The sequence below is a fragment of the Macaca thibetana genome, chromosome 19 (assembly GCF_024542745.1).
Source record: "Macaca thibetana thibetana isolate TM-01 chromosome 19, ASM2454274v1, whole genome shotgun sequence".
NCBI classification, from domain to species: domain Eukaryota; kingdom Metazoa; phylum Chordata; class Mammalia; order Primates; family Cercopithecidae; genus Macaca; species Macaca thibetana.
Window position 1 is genome coordinate 2686509 of NC_065596.1, and position 16111 is coordinate 2702619.

Genomic DNA, 16111 nt, shown 5'->3' on the forward strand with positions numbered 1-16111 from the left:
CCCAACAGCTAGCAAATCAGGACAGCTAGCAAATCAGGACAGACAACCCAGATTCTGGAGTTCAGCCAAAGTAGTTCTATTTTTTATTTAGAATCATCCTGAGTCTTCTGTGCCTGGCTTATCGTTGGACCATCAGCCCAGGGTCACTGGGAACCCTCTCACAATCACCTGTGAATCTTTGAGACATTTGAGGATGTCCAGAACAGAATTGTGTCAGGCTGATAAGAGTGGTTAATTCTACTTCTGTCCCAGTGTGAGAGAAATGAGTCATCTTGTGTTTGTTTCTCCCCTTATACAAGAAGTATCTTTGATTGGTACCCAGATGAGAGTTTTTCCAGTTCCCTGGTACTTGGGTAAAAAATCAGGAGGGCTGGAGGCTCAAACAGATAAACTAATTGTTTCCATTTTATATAGTCATAAAAAAATAGATGAAAAAGGCTGGGTGCAGTGGCTCATACCTGTAATCCCAGCACTTTGGGAAGCCAAGACGGTTGGATCACCTGAGGTCAGGAAATTCTAGACCAGCCTGGCCAGCATGGTGAAATCCCATCTCTGGTAAAAATACCAAAATTATCCGGGTGTGGTGGCTCATGCCTGTTGTCCGGGCTACTTGGGAGGCTGAGACAGGAGAATCTATTGAACCTGGGAGGAGGAGGCTGCAGTGAGTCAAGATCACATCATTGCGCTCCACCCTGGGCAAAAAAGTGAGACTCAGTCTCAGAAAAAGAAAAAAAAAATTAAAGAAAGACAGAAAAAAGAGGAAAAATAGATGAAGCAGTCATGGTTCCTACCATCCTGGCAGTTTTAGTCTAGAATAGCAACTGGAAAAGTGGTTGAATTATGCATCAGATGGTGGGTACAATAGATAGATATGTACAAAAAACTTGGGCTTTATTTGAGCCACTTTCTTTATATTGTGGTTTCTGATGTCTACACCTGAACTTATAAACAGAAGAGTTGTTATTATTATTTGTATTTCTTTTACCCTGCTAAGAATACTTATTTTTCGGGCCGGGCGCGGTGGCTCAAGCCTGTAATCCCAGCACTTTGGGAGGCCGAGACGGGCGGATCACGAGGTCAGGAGGTCCAGACCATCCTGGCTAACACGGTGAAACCCCCTTTCTACTAAAAAATACAGAAAACTAGCCGGGCGAGGTGGCGGGCGTCTGTAGTCCCAGCTACTTGGGAGGCTGAGGCAGGAGAATGGCGTAAACCCAGGAGGCGGAGCTTGCAGTGAGCTGAGATCCGGCCACTGCACTCCAGCCTGGGTGAATACTTATTTTTCTTCTAAAAGAAATTATTCTAGAAAACCTTAAGGGATTTTTTTTTTGAACTGCCTATTAGTATATTAGTATTAGTATAAGTATATTATATTATATATAAAATTTACAGGGCAGTGGCTAAAAAAGATTAAAATTATACAAATTCAGATTTAAGTTTACTTAAGTAAGCTTTAAAAAAAAGAACTGGCCGGGCGCGGTGGCTCAAGCCTGTAATCCCAGCACTTTGGGAGGCCGAGACGGGCGGATCACGAGGTCAGGAGATCGAGACCATCCTGGCTAACACGGTGAAACCCCGTCTCTACTAAAAAATACAAGAAAAAAAAAACTAGCCGGGCGAGGTGGCGGGCGCCTGTAGTCCCGGCTACTCGGGAGGCTGAGGCAGGAGAATGGCGGGAACCCGGGAGGCGGAGCTTGCAGTGAGCTGAGATCCGGCCACAGCACGCCAGCCTGGGTGACAGAGCGAGACTCCGTCTCAAAAAAAAAAAAAAAAAGAACTGACAATACCCCCCAGTGGCATAGAGAACAGAATTGTACATCGGCTCTACACTCTGCCCCAGCCTTGTTCATATTCACCCTTTTTGGAGTCCTTATTTATGTCTGGCTCTACCCTGGAGTCTTGCCTCAAAGAACTGATTAGAAGAGATCAGAGTTTTGGGTCATGAATCCTGTTGCCTTTTTAGAGCTGGTGCTCAATATTTTCTGAAACTTAAAAACAGATAAATGGGAAATATAAAGTACGCATTATAGGATCTTACTTTTCAAATTTTTTATTAAAACCAGAGCTTGCAGAGACATTATTTAGCAGCTTGTTTTCTGTTCCTGCAGATCTAGTAGTTGATTCACAAGTCACAAGAAAGTAAATATAAACACAATAAAAATTTATCTAAATTTTATTAAACTCTTTCCATCTGTATCCCTTTCATCTGTGTATATTTAGCTTTTATTCTATGCATTTTTTGAAAAAAATCAGTGACAGATCAACAGAAATAGAAATAAAAATGCTGGGTCCTTTAAAGCCTTGGAATTATTGAACACTTAGTATCAACTCACAGGGTGTTATTAGGATTAAACCACATAATGTGCTATCACAGTGCTCTGTAACATCCTATTGAGCCCATAGTACCTGCTTAATAAAGACTGCATTAGTACATGTGCACATGTTCTCCAAACGCAGACTTACTCAGAAATTGCTTTTTATTTCTCTGTAAACTTTAAAGAGACAGCAAAGAATATAATACTTTAGGATGAAGAATGATTGTTTTCATTTGTACCAGAAGTATTTGTGTTGTGACAAGAGTGGTGCATGTAAGGGACTCTGTTGTGCCTCATTTCTCTAACTAATGCTAATAATAAGCCCAGGGGGAGCAACATCATGATTGACAGGGCACTTGTTTAAAAGACCCGTTTATGGACCCTTTCCATACCTCAGAATTACGTTTCATAGAGTGGGACCAAAATTACCAAGTGATTTTATAAGCTCATTAGAGCTTGAGAGGAAATGCTTAATTAAGGGGTTATCAGCCCAGGCTTCTAATTAGTATCACCTGGCCATTTTGCAGAACCCTTTTTACTTGTGCCCTGCCCATGGATTCTGTTTATTGTTCAGGTGGAAGCATCCATGTTGTTGTAATTAAGTGGCTCATGTGACTCTAAGGTGAGGCCAGAATCAAGTATGAGGAATTCAAAATACATTCATGACAGTTAAGTTCCATCTTTGCATTAAAGGGTGGTCCAAGAACCTATTCTGTTTGGATTTGGTAGGAACAGTACAGCATGGCCCTTATTTCCATTAATGTCAGAGATCTGTAGCAGAAATTGCTGGTGCCTGTGTCAGGGGATGGCTCCTGAGGACAAAATAAAGAAAAGCATATTTTTATCTCTGTGGAGCTACTCTTTGTTAGTCTTTTCTGCTATAAAGGACACAAATGGTTGGAGTTTTTCTGTGTTGGTCCTTCTGCCTGTGGATGTGGTGACAGCAGGTAGACCTGTGGTACTGACACTTTTAAAGGCATATTCTCAAGATGCCGGTGTAACTTGTCCAGAACATTTTATCTGAGAAAGAATCCTAGAGAAGGAGGAGAAAGAGAAAAAAAAAATGGCCTTTTCTTTTACAGCTAAACATGTCTCAGATCAAGATCTGTGTCCACTCTGCTTCCTCCAGGAAACATGCGTTTAGTACTTGCAAACGTGTACTTCTGTACTTGTGTTTTTACTCCCTAATGAGTTTTTCTTAACTACTTTAAAAAATTCTTACAATAATCAAAGTCTCTGAAAAATATATATTTTTCTATATACCAGAGCCTTCTCTATATTACGGCTTCTTATATGCCATGCAGAAATATCACTGTGAATTTATAATCTGCAATATTAAAAATGTCCCTTTGTGGCTGTTGAACATGGAAGGTGTAGATACTCCAAATACCTATCGAGGAAAACCTGGTGTTTTTAGTGAAGACAGAGAACATGTAATGTTGAGGTTTCATCTGTGTTCTTTATTATGTCTATGCAGTACAGGATTAAGAAAACACTCATTGAAGCAGTATGGTATTTGTTACTGAGAAAATTCTTAAAGAATTGTTAGGAGATACCTGCTCTCTACAGTGCTAAAGAAAGACTACTTAAAATCACTATTAAACATTACAGCACATGGGAGATATCTCTATCTTGAACTTTCCATAAAACTAATGTTTCCTTATGGTCAAATTCACACTATGATTTACCTTTCAGGGTGCAGTATCTCAGCAGCAATGCTGTGTCCTTCTGGGTGCATCAGGACATTATAAAAGTTTGTTCTAGTGTAGTTGATTTTAATAAATCACTTAGTCGATAAGGTCTCTGACACATTTTTTCACTATAGAATTATTTTTCTCTTAGTTATTATTATTTTTTTGGAGACAGAGTCTCGCTCAGTCGCCCAGGCTGGAGTGCAATGGCATGATCTCTGCTCACTGCAAGCTCCGCCTCCTGGGTTCACGTCATTCTCCTGCCTCAGCCTCCCAAGTAGCTGGGACTACAGGTGCCCGCCACCTCGCCCAGCTAGTTTTTTGTATTTTTTAGTAGAGACGGGGTTTCACCGTGTTAGCCAGGATGGTCTCGATCTCCTGACGTCGTGATCCGCCTGCCTCGGCCTCCCAAAGTGCTGGGATTACAGGTGTGAGCCACCGCACCCGGCCTCTCTTCATTATTAGGTATCTTTATGCAGCTGATGTGAACAAACCACCACATTTAATCTGGCAGCTGCCCTTCTTTCTTAGGTTTCCTTTGCATTTGTCTGTTTTTGGAAAATGAAGGCTCTCACCTTTGTCTACAAACCAGAAAAATTGAGAAAAACACAGGCTCATTCAATTACTGGATGTTTGACCAAATAATCTTTTTGTGCCAAAATCATTGGCATACTGATGAGCTTATTAGAAATTCAGCAACTCGGGCCGGGCGCGGTGGCTCACGCCTGTAATCCCAGCACTTTGGGAGGCCGAGGCGGGCGGATCACAAGGTCAGGAGATCGAGACCACGGTGAAACCCCGTCTCTACTAAAAATACAAAAAATTAGCCGGGCGCGGTTGTAGGCGCCTGTAGTCCCAGCTACTCAGCTACTCGGGAGGCTGAGGCAGGAGAATGGCGTGAACCCGGGAGGCGGAGCTTGCAGTGAGCCGAGATCGCGCCACTGCACTCTAGCCTGGGCGACAGAGCGAGACTCCGTCTCAAAAAAAAAAAAAAAAAAAGAAATTCAGCAACTCAGACTTTATCCTAGAACTTCTGAAAAAAAAAAAAAAAAGCTGCGTTAACAGGATCTCTACCTTATTGTACACATTAAAATTGGACTGATACCTTCTAACTTAACATGTCTATTCCATCTGAATAATATATAAAACTATGTCTTTTTCATCTGAAAAATACAATTAATTCCTTTTTTTTTTTTGAGATGGAGTTTCGCTAATGTTGCCCGAGCTGGAGTGCAATGGTGTGATCTTGGCTCACCGCAACCTCCACCTCCCGGATTCAAGTGATTCTCCTACCTCAGCCTCCTGAGTAGCTAGGATTACAGGCATATGCCACCACGACTGGCTAATTTTGTGTTTTTAGTAGAGACTTTCTCCATGTTGGTCAGGCTGGTCTTGAACTTCCAACGTCAGGTGATCTGCCCGCCTCAGCTTCCCAAAGTGCTGGGATTACAGGCGTAAGCCACCATGCCTGGTACACAATTAATTCTGTATGATGTAAATACAGCACTCAAAATTGTATGTGCTAGTGTTTATTTCCCCAATTTATACTTTATTATCCAGAAAAATATTACATATACACTGATGTTATGGATCTTATACCACTTTCTTTTGTCAGAGTTAGAGAAAACATTAGAGAATATTTCTGTGTTGAAAACTATTTTATTGAATAATTTCCATCCTGCTTATGAGTCAGAACCAGCTCTCTTTACTCTCTCCATTTTACCTTGAGTGAAATTAAAAATTCTGCCCATGACCAATTGGTAAGTATGAGTGTTTGTTTGTGTTTTCCAGGGATCTCTGACATTTAGGGATGTGGCCGTAGAATTCTCTCTGGAGGAGTGGCAATTCCTGGACACTGCACAGCAGAATTTATATAGAAATGTGATGTTAGAGAACTACAGAAACCTGGTCTTCCTGGGTGAGAATAACTTTAATATGCAATTCCTAGTATACGCTACAGGTTTTTTTTTGCTGCAGACCTTATTGGACTGAACAAAGGAGGATGAACGCGAGAATAAATGCAAAGACAAAAGAGTATATTTGGAAGAAGGGGTCAGGGGGCTCCTTGCTTCTAGTGAACAAGCGACCGGAGCTTCTATAGCCCTTCATATTTATGGAGTAAAGGAGACAGGGAGCAGAAGGAGGTTGTGGTCAGCCGCTTGACTTAATGCAGGCCTACATGACTATTCTTTGAACAGTACTCTCCAGATGTTCCAGTAGATAACCACAAGGAGCATGGCACCAGGGGGTGACTGCCCTCAGTGTACCTTCTGGTGGCAGGAGCAGATGCGAGTTTGCCCACATTCTGCATTCATTATAAACAGTTTACTGTTTGATCATATTCCTTCCAGTGGAATGACCCTCAGAGTTTCAGCTCCTAACATTTCCCCCTTTCTGTTTATGCATTAATCGAATAAATGTAAGGCCAGGTTGGGCAGCTGTCATTTTCTGATTGCTGGTCCATCCAATTTTACAGACTATGAACAGAAAACAGAGACAGAACAGCATTACCCCAAGAACTACATATGAGATTTTAATGTGGTGCTTTAGATAGGTCCAAGGATTGAGGCTCTCCAAGCCTTTCTGGAATTCGGTCCAGTCTTCTAAAGAAGGCTGAAACTCTTGAGTTTACCTATTTAAATCAAGAATTTTGTTTTGTAATTCACCAGTGTCAAAGGTGATGTTGGATGTGAAAGCTCCCTGCAAATGGGCTCTCATAAGTTCCCATGGATACTCGCTTTGGTTATATTCTAAGTTGGTTACACAAATATGAGTGTGATTTAAATGACAACACAATTGCTGTTGCAATTGAAGCTTTGTACTTGTTCTCCTCAACATAGAACTGTTGAATAGAACTATGCAAAGCTACAGAGGACATCACAACAGAAGTTATTAGTGTGACCAAGGAAACAATAGCAAAAATTATCATGCCTAAGGCTCTATGGACACGATGAGTAAGTTGAGTTAGAAGAAGTTTCATGAAGTGCAAAGAAGGGGTGGCAGCCCAAGACTTGGACAGATTAACAGGAATCCATAGCCCAGGAATTCGACCCAAAACGGGCCAAAATTGGGGCTAATTTTTACCAGATATTACTGACACATCAGCTCCTGTTTCAATAAGCCCATAAAATTTCTTTCCTTTAATTTGCACTACACAGCTGGGTCTATTAGAGACTATGGGTTGTGATAGATGGGTTTCTCATGTAGTTGTGCTCCCAAACCCTTTATTTCCTCATTTCTCCTTTTGTGGAGAAGGGTGTAATTTGCAGGACATAAGCAATATTTGCACTACATATTCCCCTGGTTCAAAAACCCAAAGATGTTGTGACATTAAAACTACTTGAATTTCTCCTTCATAATCAGAGTCAACTACTCCTTGGACTACAGTGATGCCTTGCAAGTTAAGGCAGCTTTTGCCTAAAATTAGTCCCATGTATGCTGCTGGTATAGGTCCCCAAATAACATTGGGTACTTTGGTAGGTTTGTCTCCTGCGACTAATGTAATTCTTTCTCTGACTGGGAGATCTAATCCAGTACTTCCTGGTGTTCCTGGGGAGAGGAAATCAATGTTTCTCCTGGGACCAACCCTTTAAATGGGGTTGTGGTCTGAACTGGGAACGCCTTCATTGTTTGAGGGGCCTGGGTCCAGGGCCCCTTCTCGATTCCCAACAGGGGGGTGTCATTCAAGCAGCACTGATTAGCCCAATGATTGCCATTGTTACACCCGAGTGATTCCCTTTGTTACAGTGAGGACAGAGTCCTGGTGTTTTTTCTGCTCAGGGTTGGGGGCACTGCATTGTGAGGTCCTTTCTGTCCTGAGATCTGGTGACATCCCTTTTTGAAATGTCCGGTTTTTCCACAATTATAACATTTTTCCACTTGAAGGTTTGACTCTTGGCTCCTTTTAGATCTGTCAACTGCTAAACTAGCTATTACTTGCGCTAACATTGTAGAACAATGAAATCAAATTCCTACATTCTGACAAGCTTTAAGATAATTCCCCAAGCTTTTTGTGGATCTCACGGGAGACATTACTCGCTTGCAATCTGCATTTGGGTTTTCATAGGTTAGAATTATGGTAAGCATTTCTGGAGCCGGGGCATGAGGGATCTGATGCCACACTGCCTCTAGCAGCCATGCAATAAATTGTGCATAAGGCTTTCATGATCCCTGCATGATATGTAGAAAGACTGCACTGGAACTCCCTCTTCAGGAATTTTTCTCCAAGTGTGCTTGGCGGCTAAGGCAGGCAGCCTCTGGGAATGTTAATTGTTGTACCAGATCTGAAAATGGGCCACTGCCTGTCATCATTTCCTCTGTAATGTTTCCTTGACCAGCGGCTTGATTCTGCCTCGCCTGGTCTGCACACATTTCTTGCCAATTTAAGCTCCATGTCAGCTGTGCCCTGGTGGATAAGCAAGTGCAGCCAAATGTTTTATATGAAAGGGTGGGAGGTGCATGACACTAAACACCGATTCTAACAGCCCTATAGTGAATTAACCACACTAGCTTTTAATTCTTTTAGTAATTTAAACTGTACAGGAGTGTGCTCATGTAAAAGACGTTGCGGATTGTTTGGATCAGTCCTCACAGTAATAGGAAAAGCACAAGGTCCTAAAGGCTCCCCAGCCACAGCAGCAGCATGCAAAATTATTTTGTATGGGGGTTTCTACTTCTGTTATTGCAGGGGGTGGCAGAGACCAATTCTCTCCTGTTTCCTGCTTAGCAAGTGGCCAATTCTCCCCTTTCTTTTGCTCATTATTTTCAATAGGCATTGTCGGAGGAACAAATAATCTTTTTAATTCTTGAGACTCAGAACCTGACTCCTGTTGTCTGACAGAATAAGAAGGAGACAGCGGCAGTAGGACTGTGCAAACCAAACCCCAAGCAGACAAAACAGAAGGGTCTACTTTAAGACCTTTTTGATGAGCCAATTTCAATCTGTCTCCTACTCTATTCCAGTTTTCCTCATTGATAGTGCCTGCCTGCAGAAACCATAAGTTATGCTTAATAACCTCCTGCAGAAGCTTAATGTCTGTGAATTAACTTGAGCTCCAGACTGTTTCAACAGAACTTTAAGCAACTGCACATAACGTGTTTCTTCAACAGACAAATTCTGCTCATGTTACCTTGATTCAGAAAGTTCCCATTCCCAGTATTTCTTTAGAACACTGACCTTATATCCACTGCTGGCAGTTTTGTCCCAGGGTCCCCGTTCATCCGGTCAATTTCACTTCTGCTCCAGCAGACCTTCTTCATTCATGTCCTCAAAGTCCCTGTGTGTGGATGCCACTTTGCTGCGGACCTTATTGGACTGAACAAAGGAGGACGAATGTGGGAATAAAGACAAAGACAAAAGAGTATATTTGGAAGAAGGGGTCAGGGGCCTCTTTGCTTCTAGTAATAAGGGCCCTGAGCCTCTATAGCCCTTCATATTTATTGAATCAAGGAGATAGGGAGAAGGGGGAGGTTGTGCTCAGCTGCTTGGCTTAGTGCAGGCCTGCATGACTCCATTCTTTGAACAGTAGTCTCCAGATGTTACAGTAGATAACCTCAAGAAGCATGGCACCAGGGAGTGACTGCCCTCAGTGTACCTTCTGGTGGCAGGAGCAGAAGCGAGTTTGCCCACATTTTGCATTCATGATAAACAGTTTACTGTTTGATCATATAGCCTCCAGTGGAATGCTGAGTGGGTCACAACCCTCCGGCTTTCAGCTCCCAATACCATTTCTTTTTTGTATAATTTCTTTTTGATAATTTATGCTTACAGATTTCTGTTTTCAAGAAAATCATGGGGATTTTTCCATATAGAAAAAAAATTTCAAGATGTTTCATCTTGACCTGAACTTACCACATTTTTGAGCTGATCTGTGTCCTTCACTTTAGATTAATGGTAATTTCAAATGTTAACTGGCAACCCCCAAGTTTTAATTCAGTAGTACCAGGTGATAAAATTAAGAACCTGCAAAATTAGAGTATTTTCTAAATATTTAGAAATTTCTGTTACTGTTGGGGACCAGCTTCAACACCACCTGTAGGGTACATGAAGTCCAGTGGCGATGAAGAAATGAGAAGAGTCAGGTTAAGAGTGCATGAAGGGTGGGGTGCCAGGAGGCCAGTTGCACTTTTGGAGGCTGCAAAAGGCATCAAGTTCTGGACTCCACACTATTTATGGAGTACAGTCACTTAGATCTAAGAAGCAGATGTTCAGGGGTGAAACGGTGAAAGGGAGGTGGTGTGTCATACACCTAGAGTAGTGGTAGTCTGGGTAAATTTTCTTTGTGCTGAAGCAGCATAAACTTAACTACTGATTTATTCTTTAACTTATCAGAGAGCAGCTGTGGGGAGTGGGCCTAACTGGGAGCCAGCATATCTGGCCACATTCCAATGCTTCAAAGGAGTATCTTTCTCCTTGAGCACGGTGTTTATAAATAAGAGAGCAGGTCACGCTGTGGTCATGGGAACGTGACGGTAGTAAGGAGGCTTTCCTCAGAGACCTCCTGTGTCTTTCCACAACTCATTGTCCCATATTTTTGTGGCCAGTTTATACAGGCACCCCATAAACCTTTTTCCCAACGTTTTATAGTTTAGTATTTTGGGATAAATGTATTAGAATATTCTATTACATCCTCTTTACTGAGCACATTACCAAGTTGGTAATTGGAGAATATGAGCAAGATACATGTTGTTCATTTTTAATAAAACAGGTATTGCTGCCTTTAAGCCAGACCTGATCATTTTTCTGGAGCAAGGAAAAGAGCCCTGGAATGTGAAGAGATATGAGATGGTGGAAGAACCCCCAGGTAGGTGAGAATGAATACAATAGATGACATGCATGAGAGGTCCAAGGTCAAGGAGAAAGCCAGTCCTTAAAGTGATACGGAAGCTGTGTTCCAAATAAATAGTTTCTGGAAAGCCTAATTTTTATTTTTATTTTTTAAATTTTCTCTCACACAGGGGCATCTTCTGTCTTATGCTTTCAAAATTTCTAAGAATTCTTTCCCTTCAGTAATCTTCAAGTTTACAGTGACAGCCAAAGTACTGTTCATGGCGTACAAGAGAGTATACAATCTGACTTTTGTTTGTTTGTGTTTGTGGACACACAGATATCTGCATAATTTTAAGATACTTCATGTTAAACTATCTTTTACATTCTCTTTTTCCATCATCTCTGAAATGTGAGACTAGTGGTTTCTGTATCATTGGGTTTTTTTGGCTCATTTTTCTGCACATTTCTCCTGTTTTTATTACTATAGTCTTGAAATATAGTTTGAAAGTATAAAGTATGATGTCCTGCTTTTTTCTTTTTCTTCAAGATTGCTTTGCCTATTCACTTTCTTGTAGTTTCATGTAAATTTTATGATTGTATTTTTTATTACTGTGAAAAAAAAACTGTAATATTGATAGAGAGTTCATTGAATCTGGAGATCATTTTGGATAATATGGCATTTTAACGTTTATTCTTTGAATTGATAGACATAAAATATATTTAAATTTGTTTGTGTTCTCATTATTTTTCATTGATAAATATTTCACTTGAAAACTTTTTCAGCTCCTCAGTTAAATTTGTTCTCAGATATTTATTATTTTAGTGCTATTGTAAATAAGATTGTTTTCTTCCTCTTTTATCAGATAGTTTAAGTGTATTAGGGTGCTGTTTCTATTTTTTCAAAAATGCAATGAGAAATTTGAAAAACATTTCATTAAATTTGTAGAATATATTGAGCAGTTTGAACCTCTTTACAATATTAACATTACAACCTTTGCTTAAGAGCATGCTCGAGTGTTTTGTTAAATTCATATATATATGTATATATTTGTTTGTTTGTTTGTTTTGAGACAGTGTCTCGCTCTGTCACCCAGGCTGGAGTGCAGTGGCTGGATCTCAGCTCACTGCAAGCTCCGCCTCCCGGGTTTACGCCATTCTCCTGCCTCAGCCTCCCGAGTAGCTGGGACTACAGGCGCCTGCCACCTCGCCCAGCTAGGTTTTTGTATTTTTTTAGTAGAGACGGGGTTTCACCGTGTTAGCCAGGATGGTCTCGATCTCCTGACCTCGTGATCCGCCCGTCTCGGCCTCCCAAAGTGCTGGGATTACAGGCTTGAGCCACCGCGCCCGGCCCTTATTTTTGTTTTTTTTGAGATGGAGTCTTGCTCTACCACCAGGCTGCAGTGCAGTGGCATGATCTCAGCTCATTGCAACCTCCACCTCTTGGGTTCAAGCGATTTCCCTGCCTAAGCCTCCCAAGTAGCTCGGACTGCAGGTGTGTGCCACCAAGCCTCGCTTGTTTTTTGTATTTTGGTAGAGACAGGGTTTTACTGTGTTGGCCAGAATGGTCTTGATCTCCTGACCTTGTGATTTGCCTGCCTTGGCCTTCCAAGGTGCTGGGATTACAGGCATGAGCCACCGTGCCTGGCATATTTGGGTTTTTTTTGATCATTTGTTTGTTTTTCAGGTTTTGTTGTTGTTGTTGTTGTTGTTGTTGTATACTCACATTCGAGTTTAGTCATAGAAAATAATTCATAAAATTTCAGTTTTAAAAAATTTGGTGAGACTTCTTGTTTGGCCTAAGAGATGGTCTATCAAGAAATATATTGTATGAACTATTGAGAAAGGTGTGTACGAGTGTTCTTTATACCTCTGTCAGAAATAGTTGTTTTATACCACTTTTAATTAGTCTGTTTCCTTATTGATATTCTGTTTTGATTTTTTTTTTTTTTTTTTTTTTTTTAAGACGGAGTCTTGCTCTGTCACCCAGGCTGGGGTGCAGTGGCCGGATCTCAGCTCACTGCAAGCTCCGCCTCCTGGGTTTATGCCATGATTTTTTATTATAATTTAAATTCTGGGGTACATGTGCAGAACGTGCAGGTTTCTTACATAGGTATACACGTGCCATGGGGGTTTGCTGCACCCATCAACTCATTATCTACATTAGGTATTTCTCCTAATGTTATCCCTCCCCTAGTCCCCCACCCCCTGACAGGACCCCGTGTGATGTTCCGCTTCCTGTGTCCCTGTGTTTTCATTGTTCCACTTCCACTTATGAGTGAGAACATGCTGTGTTTCAGTTTCTGTTCTTGTGTTAGTTTGCTGAGAATGATGGTTTCCAGCTTCATCGATGTCCCTGCAAAGGACATGAACTCATTTTTTTTTTTATGGCTGCATAGTATTCCATGGTGTATATGTGCCACATTTTCTTTATCCAGTATATTACTGATGGTCATTTGGGTTGGTTCCAAGTCTTTTCTATTGTGAATAGTGCTGCAAAAAACATACGAGTTCATGTGCCTTTATAGTAGAATGATTTATAATCTTTTGAGTATATACTCAGTAATGGGATTGCTGGGTCAAACGGTATTTCTAGTTCTAGATCCTTTTTGCCCACTTTTTGGTGGGGTGGTTTTTTTTTTTTTTCTTGTAAATTTGTTTAAGTTCTTTGTAGATCCTGGATATTAGCCCTTTGTCAGATGGATAGATTGCATAATTTTTCTCCCATTCCGTAGGTTGCCTGTTCACTCTGATGATAGTTTCCTTTGCTGTGCAGAAGCTCTTTAGTTAATTAGGTTCCATTTGTCAATTTTGGCTTTTGTTGCCATTGTTTTTGGTGTTTTAGTCATGAAGTCTTTGTCCATGCCTGTGTCCTGAATAGTACTGTCTAGGTTTTCTTCTAGGGTTTTTATGGTTTGGGGTGTTACATTTAAGTCTTTCATTCATCTTGAGTTAATTTTTGTATAAGGTGTAAGGAAGGGGACCAGTTTCAGTTTTCCGCATATGGCTAGCCATTTTTTTCAACACCTTTTATTAAATAGGGAATCCTTTCCCCATTGCTTGTTTTTGTCATCTTTGTCAAAGATCAGGTGGTTGTAGATGAGTGGTGTTATTTCTGAGGCCTCTTTGTTCCATTGGTCTATATTTCTGTTTTGATACCAGTACCATACTATTTTGGTTACTATAGCCTTGTAGTATAGTTTGAAGTCAGGTAGCATGATGCCTCCAGCTTTGTTCTTTTTACTTAGGATTGTCTTGGCTATATGAGCTTTTTTTTCGTTCCATATGAAATTTAAAGCTGTTTTTTCTAATTCTGTGAAGAAAGTCAATGGGAGATTGATGGGGATAGCACTGAATCTATAAATTACTTTGGGCAGTATGGCCATTTTCATGATATTGATTATTTCTATGCATGAGTATGGAATGTTCTTGCATTTTGTTTTCTGTTTTTTGTTTGTTTGTTTGTTTGTTTTTTGAGATGAAGTCTCACTCTGTTGCCTAGGCTGAAGTGCAGTGGCTCGATCTCAGCTCACTGCAAGTTCTGCCTGACAGGTTCACACCATTTTCCTGCCTCAGCCTCCCGAGTAGCTGGGACTACAGGCACCCGCCACCATGCCCAGCTAATTTTCTGTATTTTTAGTAGACACGGGGTTTCACAGTGTTAGCCAGGATGATCTCGATCTCCTGACCTTGTGATCTGCCCGTCTCGGCCTCCCAAAGTTCTGGGATTAGAGGCATGAGCCACTGCGCCTGGCCATGGAATGTTCTTACATTTTTTGTGTCCTCTCTTATTTTCTTGAGCAGTGGTTTGCAGTTCTTGAAGAGGTCCTTCACATCCCTTGTAAGTTGTATTGCTAGGTATTTTACTCTCTTTGTAGCAATTATGAATGGGAGTTCACTCATGATTTGACTCTCTATTATTGATGTATAGGATATAGGAATGCTTATGATTTTTGCACATCGATTTTGTATTCTGAGACTTTGCTGAAGTTGCTTATCCACTTAGGGAGATTTTGGGCTGAGACAATGGTGTTTTCTAAATATACGATCATGTCATCTGCAAATAGAGACAATTTGACTTCCTCTTTTCGTATTTGAATATCCTTTATTTCTTTTTCTTGCCTGATTGCCGTCACCAGAACCTCCAGTAATGTGTTGAATAGGAGTGGTGAGAGAGGGCATCCCTGTCTTGTGCCAGTTTTCAAAGGGAATGCTTCCAGTTTTTGCCCACTCAGTATGATATTGTCTGTGGGGGTTGTCATAAATAGCTCTTATTATTTTGAGATACGTTCCATCTATATCTAGTTTATTGTGAGTTTTTAGCATGAAGACTGTTGAATTTTGTTGAAGACCTTTTCTGCATCTTTTGAGATAATCATGTGGTTTTTGTCACTGGTTCTGTTTATGTGATTGATTATGTTAATTGTTTTATATATATTGAACTAGTCTTGCATCCCAGGGATGAAGCTGACTTGATCTTATTTCTGCCTTCATTTTGTTATTTACCCAGTAGTCATTCAGGAGCAGGTAGTTCAGTTTCCATGTAAGTTGTGCAGTTTTGAGTGAGTTTCTTAATCCTGAGTTCTAATTTGATTGCACTGTGGTCCGAGAGACAGTTTGTAGTAATTTCTGTTCTCTTCCGTTTTCTGAGGAGTGATTTTAGATGTGGTGCTGAGAAGAATGTATATTCTGTAGATTTGGGGTGGAGAGTTCTGTAGATGTCTATTGGGTCTGCTTGGTGCAGAGCTGAGTTCAAGTCCTGGATATCCTTGTTAACCTTCTGTCACATTGATCTAACAGCAGGGTATTAAAATCTCCCGTTATTATATGGAAATCTCAGTCTCTTTGTAGGTCTCTAAGGACTTAACTCTGTGAATCTGGATGCTCCTGTATTGGGTGCATATATATTTAGGATAGTTAGCTCTTCTGGTTGAATTTATCCCTTTACCATTATGTAATGACCTTCTTTGTCTCTTTTGATCTTTGCTGGTTTAAAGTCTGGTTTTATCAGAGAGTAGATTTGCAACCCCTGCTTTTTTTGTTTGTTTTCATTTGTTTGGTAGATCTTCATCCCTTTATTCTGAGCCTTCTGTGTGTCTCTTCACGTGAGATGGATCTCCTGAATACATCACTGCGATGGATCTTGACTCTTTATTCAATTTGCCATTCTGTGTCTTTTAATTGGGGCATTTAGCATGTTTACATTTAAGGTTAATATTGTTATGTGTGAATTTGATCCTGTCATTATGATGCTAGCTGGTTATTTTGCCCATTAGTTAATGCGGTTTCTTCATAGTGTTAATTGTCTTTACAATTTGGTATGTTTTTGCAGTGGCTGG

General features: G+C 40.7%; 1 protein-coding gene across 1 annotated transcript in view; it reads left to right on the top strand.

Moving 5' to 3' along the window:
* LOC126942187 (zinc finger protein 676-like) overlaps positions 1-16111 on the top strand; it is a 40119-nt gene that overhangs the window by 15469 nt on the left and 8539 nt on the right. The window contains 2 exon segments of the mRNA XM_050769484.1: positions 5798-5924; positions 10714-10809. Of these exon segments, the coding sequence (XP_050625441.1) occupies positions 5798-5924; positions 10714-10809 (223 nt within the window).